The 11,175-nt window shown below is 35.5% G+C and overlaps 1 protein-coding gene across 1 annotated transcript; it reads left to right on the forward strand.

Annotated features, from left to right (window-relative positions):
- Positions 1-443: 443 nt before the first annotated feature.
- FAM35A (family with sequence similarity 35, member A) lies at positions 444-10,476 on the forward strand. The gene is given in 7 exon segments (XM_010022678.1): positions 444-1,459; positions 1,461-1,939; positions 2,946-3,053; positions 3,941-4,135; positions 6,077-6,211; positions 8,904-9,110; positions 10,238-10,476. Coding segments are annotated over 7 exon segments (2,379 nt in total).
- Positions 10,477-11,175: the final 699 nt, after the last annotated feature.

Genomic DNA, 11,175 nt, shown 5'->3' on the forward strand with positions numbered 1-11,175 from the left:
TAAAGAATAAATGGCCTTACAAGCATTTATTTCACATGAATTAAAATTAAGTACTGAATACTGAGGTCACATTTGGCTGTTTAATTAGCAATAACAAATGACAATAAGTCTGCTTAATAATTAAATTGAACTTCACTATAATTCTGCATCTGCTATATTTCCAAGTATCAGAATCGGAAATTAAGCCGTACTGTAAATGTATTTTTCTATGTATGCAAGTTTGACACAACAAATAGCTTCCTCTTTTTTATTTTGTACATTCAGTTTTATGGGCTTTAAGTATTAATGTTTTTACCAGTTAAATTATGAAATGATCCCATGAATGTTAGGTATTTTTAAATTCAGAAAGGCCAAAATATTTTTTTTTGCATTTGCTAATGTTTACTGTTGTGCCTATTGCATAAACCACATTGTTTAAAGTCAAACTTACACGGCAATCCAAAATGTCAAAAAGACCTCAAATTCATATCTTTGTGGGAGCACCCAGTATTCCAAGCCCACCAAACGTGTCAGGACAAAGTAGATCAGCACATGCTGCTGAAAAATGGAGAGAACTCCATTGTTTGTGTGATACACATGGTCTTTTTTCTGAAAAAGTCAAAGGTGCTGAGCACTTAGTGTTTCAGGCAGAAACAGCAGTTCCTACAAATGACAGCTCTCAGCAGTCTGAGCAGGGGAGATTAATGGTAGCAAAAGAGTATTTGGCATCTCTTGAACCTGTGGCAGTAGCTTGTACCAGCATACCTAAAAAGAGTGAAAGTTGCATTTATTCTGATTGTCAGATATCTACAGTTAGATGCATGAATGCAAATGTAAATCGGGCTGCAGATCAACACCTTCCACAAAAATTTGCAGAATTAGCTAGACAAGATAAAATATCACATGGCTGTTGTTCAGACCTCACTGAAGGAAAAGGTGGTCATTTAGAAGTTAAGAGCTCTGACATTTCCGATTTGGTTGCCAGTACTAAGCAGATCAGCATGCATCTAAGGTCTGTGGGACAACGTATTCAATCAGATTGTAGCAGTGATCACCATGAACTCCTGAGTCAGTATTTGGATGTCTTCTTCCCCCAAAATCAAGAGTCAAAACCAAAAGGAGAATCGAGTGATTGTCCAGACTTTGCAGTGTCGACAGATACTGAATTTCGTAGTATAATGACTTCAAGTCAGATGGCTGTTTTTGCACAGGGTCGGAGTGAGATGCAGAAGCGATTCATAAAACTACTGGAAACGGAAGCAGGCAAAAAACCAGATGCAAGGCAGTATGATCATTTCCAACTTGATTCTCATGTTGGAACATGTCTCAATGTAGCTGAAAACGAATATAAGGAAGAGTGTACAAGTTCTCCTGAACTTTTCATTTCTGAGATTGATGGAAAAAATATTTTCTTGGAAGCTGCAAAACAAGAAGGAAGTGCTCAGGAAAATACAGAGGCGTTTCAGGAACTTAATGTTCCATGTAAATGAAATCCATATTGAACCATTGAGCTCAGGAATATTGTGCTCTCAAGTAGACAGTTCTCATAAGAGTTCTTCTAAAAAAGCCCACAAATGTGAAGATTTCTTTCATAATTTTCACTCATCATTTAAAAGACAGCTGAAATCTGAGAGAGCAAAACTTAATTCTTGTCCAGCTGGTCCTGGGATGAGAGTGGATCAAGAGAGGACGACAGAGTTCAAGAAACTTCAAAAGAAATTAACACCACTTAAGAACTGCTGCTGCAAAAATCAGAAGTACAATGTTTTGGTCACAATTGTACATCCTTGTCATATCAAAGAAATACAGGTGAAGACTAGACCAAAATCTTCGTGTAAAGTTCCTGTAGCAACAGTTGTAGTTATTGACCAGTCAGAAATTGAGAGAAAGGTGGTGCTGTGGCGTGGTGCTGCATTTTGGTCACTCACTGTGTTTCCTGGGGATATTGTACTGCTTACAGGTGAGAATTGTTATTTGCATTTTTAATATGTGGATCTTTAAAACGCTTGTTTAAAGTAGAACAATATGTAACCATAGCCAAGCATTTGTAGGTATCTTTCTTACATCACATCATTCAACAGCACTTTGAATTATCACTCCTCCTGCCAGTGGAGCATCAAGTGCACCATAGAAGTTTGCACATCTCTTATGTATAGTCTTTGTTCTGAGAAATATAAAATGCTGTTGTCTGTAATAGTGAAGTTTCCTCCTATTAAGTCCTTTGTACTCTTTATCCCAACAGATGCAAAACTCTCTTTAAGAGAACACATCTTGTGTAAGAGAGCACAATACTGTAGAATGATCCTGTACCTAATTTAGGGCTGGAGTTGGCCAGAACTTGATACTGATCTGGCTATTTAGGTTTTGCAAAATACAAAAAACCCAAACCCAAAATCCCAGAAACCAAACCAAACAAAAAATACCACCCCCCCAAACAAGCAAAAACACGCACCCCCACCACCCCCATATAAAAGTGTTTGAATACTTTTACAGTTTAAGATGCCATTTTCTTTTTGTTAAAAGAGTTCTTTAAGTGCTTATAGGTAGGTACAAGGGTAGATATTTTAAAGAGATTGAAGATAAATTGGGATTTTTCTTTTCTGCTTAGACATTCTTATCTCAAAATACATCAAAAGTGTTTCTGGGTAGGCCTAGTACTTTATTACTCATTCTGAAACGTAGGGCAATATAATTTACCCAATACAGTCACCCACTTGACCTGCTATGAGTCTACTGAATATTTTATATGAATTGAAGAATTGCCTCAAACTACTGAGGAAAATGTATTAACTCATTGTAAATGGTGTTGGTAGATTAAAAGAAAAAAAAAATCACTTTGTTTCCAAGTGACCTCTTTTGAACTGTCTTTCACACCTGTATGTGTGATGGTTCTATAGTCAGGAAAAGTATGACACACTTCAATAGTATTGATACATGAGCTGATAAGATTGCTTTTTTTCTTGCAGATATAATAATGTATGAGAATCTTTGGTGTGGAGAAATCATGCTGCAGTCTACATTTAGCAGTCAGTTACTGAATCTGGGGAACTGCTCAGCCCTCAATCCAGAAGAATGTAAGATGATAGTGCATAAGTTTCCACAAAAATAACAGTAAAATAGCTGTACTATACAGTTATTTTATATATTATATTTCATATGTAGTACTCAGTTTTGTTCGCAATGCTTCATGCAGAGGATGAAATGGAAATGCGAGCAACTGAGAGGTACAAAACCCTAGGAAGTATGACAGGAATATGTGGACATGATGACAGCAGATAAGCATGTGGAGTTTATGGTAATGTTGGCTGGTCACCATTCAAAACTCCAGATTCTGAGAAAACTGAATTTTTTGACCTAGGAGTGAGCAGTTGTCCCAGGACTCAACCATAAGATGTCTGAGATTTCATGAGGATTAATGTTTTTTTGCCAAAAACTGTAGAGGCTTAAAGTAGATCCACTCAGGGAAAGTAATTGATTGCAGGCTATTAAGCACAAAGTCTTTAAATCTATGAGCCATGGAGGGTTGGCACCTAAGGGAAAATACCAGTTGAAGTATCACCATAAACTTGCATTGTTCTTACTGTCTTACTGTTGTCTTCTGTCCATTATTGCCAGCTGTTTAAGGCAGGTTCTGAAGTAAAAAGATCAAGAACAGCTACTCTTACCCAGCTATGGTACAAGATTTCTTTCCTATTTTTGGTGTAATTAAAAATACTTTACTTAGCTTAACTCTGGGATGTTATCAAGAGGAGGCAGATGAAGTACAGTTTAATTTTGGATCCAGTGTTACACATCTTAAGAATTTTTGCCATAGAACTGCTGTGAAATGGTTTTGGTTTTGTCAGTGTAAATACGCACCAACTGATACATTTATATTTCTAAGCTTAAAAAAAAAAAAAAAAAGGGTGTCCCTCTAACTTTGAGTTTGGTTTGTTGGTTTTTGGTTTTTTTTCCCAATAAGTTTATCCCATAGTAGGTTGTGGTGTTCTCCATGGCTTACTGGCATACATAGCATCAGAATTTCCACACTTCAAAGACATTCCGAGAAGACAAGTTCAGAGGCTGGATAGTATTCAGTATATGCAGCTGGACCAGCTCCAGCCGAATACAGTGGTTCACTCAATCTTGAAAATTATCAACATTGCCATATTAACAGGTAAGTTCATCCAATGACTTCAACTTCTGAAACTTCAACAATAGGTAAAACTTAACCAGAATCACCTTGCAAAATTACTATTTGTTTCCCATTCCATGCACCAGTGTTTGACATGGGAGTCGCAGGTGATATAATGATCCGCTCATGGGGGCATAGCAGTCAGAGAAATGGAGCTAGGGAGAAGAAGGGAATAATGGCTGTGGTCAGTTGCTGAAATGAGTTTAATGCACACTAGCACTGTAGACCACTGCTCAAGAAATGGGCCTAGTTTATGAAAATGTCATGTGAGGCAGTCAAAGCTCACCTGCCACCTTCCATGTAAGCATTCTGTCATTAAAAGAACACTTGATGGCACTTATAAATTATGTGGTTTTCAAAATTAAATACATTTTTGATTATTTTAATGTTTTTAGGATGTGCTTGCCTTTCTTACTTTATAATTGAACTGTGCTCTTTTATATTGTTTTGTTCAGAATATTTGTTTCTATTTTCTATTCCTATTTGGAATAGGTTTTTTAAAGCTAAGCATTCGTGATTTCTTAAATACATGCAATATTTCTTTAATACTCCATACTTTTGTGCCCTTCTTATATAAGTTCTTTTTGATTTTCAACACTGGAAAATGCTCAGTGTGAAACTAAGATGTCCTACCATGATACTCCTGTTTCTTCTGCACAGGCACAACAGAGAACTAGTTCATTAATATAATTTGGTTTGGAAATCTGTTTCCTGTATGTTTTTATTGTAAAGGCTCCTCTCCCCCAACGAATCATGACCAGTAGTCCATATACTGATTTTTTTTTTTTGAGCTTATCCTTCTGTCACACATTCATTTTCTTCTAATAGTGAATGCAGTTATTTCAGAATTCCTCCTGCTGAAAATTTTCCATGTTAAAATTGATAATTTATTTCCATTCATTATCAGGCCTTACAGCTGCTTCCTAGCATCTTCTCCCCCTTCCGAAATAAACAAAGCCAAATTATCTTGGCATTCTCAATATTTCATGTAGTCTCCTGCCATGTTTTTTAACAAGCTTTGGGCAGTTAAAGACCACTGTTCCCACCTGGAAAAGGAGTCTTCCTGTCTTTTCCCTGCATAACTGTTTTGATCATCTTTTCTTTACAGTACTGCTGTTTCTTAGTGGTTGACTTCAAGCTTTGCACATAAATTTGATTATACTGCACTAGCATCATGCGTTAGCCACACTGTCAATATCATGTTTATTCATCATAAATGGAGAACTCTGAAGAAATATATGAAGAAATATGAAGAATATTGAAGAAATATATGAAGAAAAATACGAAGAAATCTTCATTATTGTACATAACACCAGAATTGTTAGATACCTAAAGAGTTATTGTTCAAAAATGTATCTGTTTATGAAAATATTTTAGTTTTAGTGTGCAGCTGAAACATTCAGGCAGTATCCTGGGTAAGAATGCTGTAGAGATCTTAATTGTTTTGATTTGTGTGCTGTTACTAATCCTCTTGGTCTGCTTGTATGTGACTATAATTTTCTTTCATGTGAAAATTCTAGAGAAATATTTTAGTGTATTCCACAGAAGTTTCAGGAACTTTAACTTCCAATTATGACAGTCTCTTGCTGAGAGATTGAGTATTTCTTTCCACTTATACTGGTGAGGATGAGTGGGAGCTGAAAGATTCTTAGATACCTGCTGTTTCAAAGGGAGGTATCCAGTTGCTGAGTATTTAGATGCATAAAGGTAAAATAATATACTTTATGCATTCCTTCAAACTAGATTAATCTTGCAGAAGAAATCAGATTACTTTCATTCTGGCCTGAAGAAATTTTAGGTGTTTTTTTTTCCTTATACTACAAAACGAGATAGCAGCATGAATTTATCTTAATAGAGGTGTGTGGGTTTTCTGTGTTTGTAAGATTTGTACTGTAGAAGTCATATAATTTCAAACTTTTTCAGAATCAGTGTATAGCTACAGAGGTGGCAATCAAAGAAAAATTATTCTAACGGTAGAACAGAACAGAGGTCAACACTATAAGATGGTGCTGTGGGGAGCAGGGGCTGCCTGGTACCCTCAACTTCAAAGGAAAAAAGGTAAGGTCCTTGTAGCTATAGGTAGCTGTAAAAGGATTTTTGTGTTGCTATTAATATCTTCAAAATGCTCAGCTGGTAACAGTTTTCCATGCAAGCTTTAAATACTCCCTTAGGAAATACAACATATTTGATACAGATTGTAACATGTCTTCTCTGCTTGGAAGCAGTGCCATCAGCAACAGCATTTGAATGCACTCACTTCAGAAGACTGATAAAGCATGAGTGTTTAAAACTTGAATCCAGACACAACATGCCTAGTTATTTAACTATAAAAAACCCTTGAATGTTAACTATGTTATGAGTTCTGCTGAGTCTACTTTATTGTTGTCTAGTTTAGCACGAATTGTTGTTTTTCCTACTTCAGATTTTCATTTGCTGCCTTCCATTTTACTAGTGTCAGACTTTATATCCTAATGGTGTTGCTTCAAGTCTAGCTGTAACTGACTAAAAGCATCTCTTGCAAGAATTACATAGCCTGTGTTTTAGCAGTGACTACTGCTGAATTTCATTTTATTCCTGGTTTTGTTCTTTTAAAATATGTGAAACTAGGTTTGTGTCAAATTGATAACTTAACAGTTTGTATTTCTGATCAATGGATACACTTAGGAAGTAAACACTTTATTAGTTGAAGTGCTGAATATTTCTGCCTAAAAAGCCAGGTTTTGTATAGTGCAAAATAAAACCCAGAAAGGTTAAACAATCTCATAGTGAATCTTTTCTTATTAAATGTATGTGTCTGAATACTAGCAGTTCCAGTTTGATCTATAAGTAATCATTTAACTGCAAGACCTACCTCTTAGGCTACTTGAAGAAGATGGTCCAATTTAAGCATTAACCAATTGACTTTAATACAGAATACCTACATGGACCTTATTTTTGTGCATACTTCAGTGTGAGCAGGCGTATAATGTTTGTTAGGTGCTTAGAAGTCTTAGAGAATTTAGCATGCTAGAATATTAGACTTTTCAAGATATGGAATTTAAAATATTTTTATAGCTACAAAAAGAAGATACAAAAGGTAATTTTTCAGACACGATAATACAACATTCTCTAATGCTTAAAGCAGGAAAGTATAGGATGGAGAGCTCTGTAATAATAAGTGTATTTGATGCAAAGCTTGTGTCCTTATTTTCCAACTAGTGTACTATGCATCTAGGAGGTGGCCTTTTAATGATTAAGGGATTATCGGAAATTCAAGATGAGTGTTTCCTCAGCTGTTCAAATTCTTAATCACAGACTAACCATGAACAGCACAGCTGTGTTGTGTGTTTGCTGGTTGTGTATGTGTGTACTGGCTTTTAACTTTTGAACTGTCCACATATTTTAAGTGCATAAGACTATGCAGTTCTAGAGCATCTAAAAATTGTTCCTGGTAAGTTATATTTATTTTTTCATCTCTTGCTAAAAATCAGTCCAGTATACAGTCATCAGGCATTCAGTTCATGTTTTACGCTTATCTGGTTTAGATTACCAAAAAGGAAAGATTTATTTCATTATACACGTTTCTCTAAACTTGATTACTTGTAGTTTACTCATGTTTTGTGATCAGTTTTCTAATCAACAGAGAAATATCAAAGATCTGAATAACATGTTAAATTCAGGTCTCGACCAAATCTTGTACCCCAGTTAGACTGTCTTCTACTTCCATGTATCCCCTCTTGCCAAGTGCCTGTTTGTTTCCTCCTGTTAAGATTTTTCTTTGTGTTGCTGTAGTGTTACTGCCTGAACTTTGCTTTGTACCAGAGCATACTCAGTTTTGGGGGGCTGCAAGATCTTTAGTCAGATATGAGATGTATGCAGCTGCTTAGAGGAGAAGTTATTTTGGAGTTTTTTACTGTAAATCTGTGTCTGACAGCAGATTTTTCAGGAGCTTGCACTTTTAGCAAGTTACCACCAAAAATCAGACTAATCAAAAATAGGAACTACTAATATATGCTAATAAAATACTTAGAGACACTAGAATACATTAAACAAAAAGTAATAAATGTGTATTTTTCTAACCTTACTTCCAAAACCAATTATTTTGGCTGCAACTTTCACCTTGAGCAAACATGGGAAAAAACAGCCTAAATAGTTATCAAGTTTTATTAGTAGGTGAATACTTGATTCTTACAATAAAGTGAAGGACAACCTAAATTATGTTACTCTTCTGTGATCTCAAGTTTTAAGCTGTTTTTCTTTAGTGTCAACTGGAATATGGAAAATTAATTATTTTTAAATCAGAGCATTATGGAGATAGAAAATTAAAAAACAGGGACATATTAAAGATGAAAGTTGATTAATAACATAAAGATGGCTTCTTCTAATAATGGACAACTTTTCTTTATTAGAGCTGACAGGAAATTTCGTAGCTGTTTTCTTTTTCAAAAAGTTGAGTTGTCTTGAAAGCTGAATTCAGTCTAGGTGAAATAAAAGCATCCTTCTGTTATGGGAGGACTCATGTAAAGTTTATAGGGAAAAGAAAAACCCTAAGTGTCATCAGGCTTCAAATGAAGTTGCCAGAACTGACCATATGAGAATGTCTTGCTGATTTGTTTCTCAGTCTTGTAAGTAACCTTGGCTTTCTACAAATTAAATAAGGTATAGAAAGTAAACTCTTCTGGGGTTTATTTGTTGGTAATTTTTTGTTTGTTTATTTGGCTTTGGTTTATTGGTTTTGTGGTTGTTTTTTTTAATTTCTTTCTTTCTGTAGATCACATATGGGACTTTAAATACCTTCTGGTGCAGCATAGTTCTATCTCAGGTGATTTTGAACTGCACACAACTCCATGGTCATCGTGTGAGTGCTTGTTTGATGATGACAGGAGGGCAATTGAATTTAAAGAGAAGTTTCAGAAAAGCAAAACATCCCTCATGCAGGTGACAAAGCTCTCGGCACATTTGGAGGAAAAGTGCTCAGGTAAAGCTGTTATCCATAGCTGTGTAATGTCTGTTGTGCAGTGCAGAACTAATCATAGAATGATTGGGATTGGAAAGGACCTTAAGATCATCTAGTTCCAACCCCCTTGCCATGAGCAGGGATGCCTCACCCTAGACCATGTCACCCAAGGCTCTGTCCAGCCTGGTCTTGAACACTGCCAGGGATGGAGCATTTGGCACTTCTTTGGGCAGCCTGTTCCAGTGCCTCACCACCCTCAGAGTAAAGAACTTCTTCCTTCTATCTAACCTAAACTTCCCCTGTTTAAGTTTGAACCCATTACCCCTTGTCCAATAGATGTTCTGCTGATCAATTTAAATACTGCTATTTTTGTTTGGTGTATTTCATTTTTTTTAAAGTTATCACAGTTCAGGGAGTCTGAATTTATTCTGGAGGCTGCTAGTGCTCAGTACCCAGCCAAACTGTGATTGCAGCCTCATTCAGTGGGGCCAGAGGCAAGATAGGTGTGATATGTGGCTTTGGATACATGGGGAGAAATGCTGCCTTTTGTTGTCCACACCAACCAGTCTAGTAATGATGTGATTAATAATTGAAAGTTCGTTGAACAGTATTTCTCCAAAACTGGAGTTCTCTAAAGTGAGAGTAAAATAGCTACTGCTATTGAAAACATGTTACGAAAGAACACATTTTACACAAGCAGTAAAGTAGAAGATTGCCAAGGTTAGTGTTAAACATTAAGAAGTAACTAAATGGAGTTGGTATTGCAGCATTTAACTCTAGTTTATGTCTAAAAAGTGAAAAGCTAAGTTGTTAAAGCTGTGATTTTCAGTGTCGCTGAATTAGTGTGGAAGAAAAGCAATTGGAAATTATTTGCAGAATTCTAATACCTTGATCTCTTGTTCAGGCTCTTTATAGTGGCATCTACCAGAATAATGCCTGAAAATGTAGTATTCTTGTGCATTTTAAAATACTATTTAACCACAATGATTTTTTCATTGCATAAATCATCTCTAAAACATTAACATGTTCTACTAAGGAAAAAAAATACTGATAATGATTTTGGTTTTGAATCAGCTTTAACCTGTGCTTTTGATTTCAGTTATAAATAAAACTGAATGCAGATTTAATTGAAATTGTTGTTTTTGTAGGAGAGATTCAATTGAAAGCCCGTATCTTAGAACTGAAGTTTACTGTTTCAACTGGTCACTATAAGCAGCTCATCTTTCGTGCTGACACTTCGCTGGAGTGTGTTTTGGCTTCTCTGCCTATGATTACATATTCAGGTTGTGCTAAATGTGGTTTGGAACTACAGACAGATGAGAACATGATCTACAAGCAGTGTATTAGATGTTTGCCATACAACAAAGTAAAAACGTTCTACAGGTAAACAAAATTAAAATAATGTGTACTATTGGGGAAGTAAACTACAACGTCCTCTGTTATAAGTTCACCCATATAAAAGTCTGTATTTAAGGTATGTATGGTTAGCAATTCCTATTTTTCTAATGAATTTTCAAAGAGCTGTATTTTAATGTATTATATTGTATTATAAGTAATATTCTTTGTTTAAATTTTTTTAATTTTCTTGAATACTGTCATACAGTAACAAGTTTTACCTGTTACTGTGTCAGTAAGCTAAGATGGAGTAGAAGCTTACACAGTAAGCTAAGATGGAGTAGAAGCTTAAGGACTAAAGAAAAATTCCTTGAGAGTCTTGTTTCAGCCAAATTTTGAAATCATGTGAATGCACAGCTATATTTTTAAACTGATTAATCAGTTCTAGCCTTGCAGAAATAATAAAAAGATGTTTTCAATAAACATCAGAGCAGAGATACTAAGTTATCAGCAGATGGCACTGTTTGACAATATGCACATTTTGTTTATTTAAACAGCTCCAGTTGATGTAGGAACAGCATTATTAAGTTACGGTTTAATTCTTAAATTTATCTTTGGGCTTTTGTAATGGTTTGATTCTTAAATTTATCTTTGGGCTTTTGAAACGTAGCAGCTTGAATGTAGCAACATAGAATCATAGAATAGTGAGGGTTGGTAAGCACCTGTCCTGGGTTCAGCTGCAGCAGTCATT

Source organism: Nestor notabilis, unplaced genomic scaffold (assembly GCF_000696875.1).
Source record: "Nestor notabilis isolate BGI_N333 unplaced genomic scaffold, ASM69687v1 scaffold36240, whole genome shotgun sequence".
Classification (NCBI taxonomy): Eukaryota; Metazoa; Chordata; class Aves; order Psittaciformes; family Psittacidae; genus Nestor; species Nestor notabilis.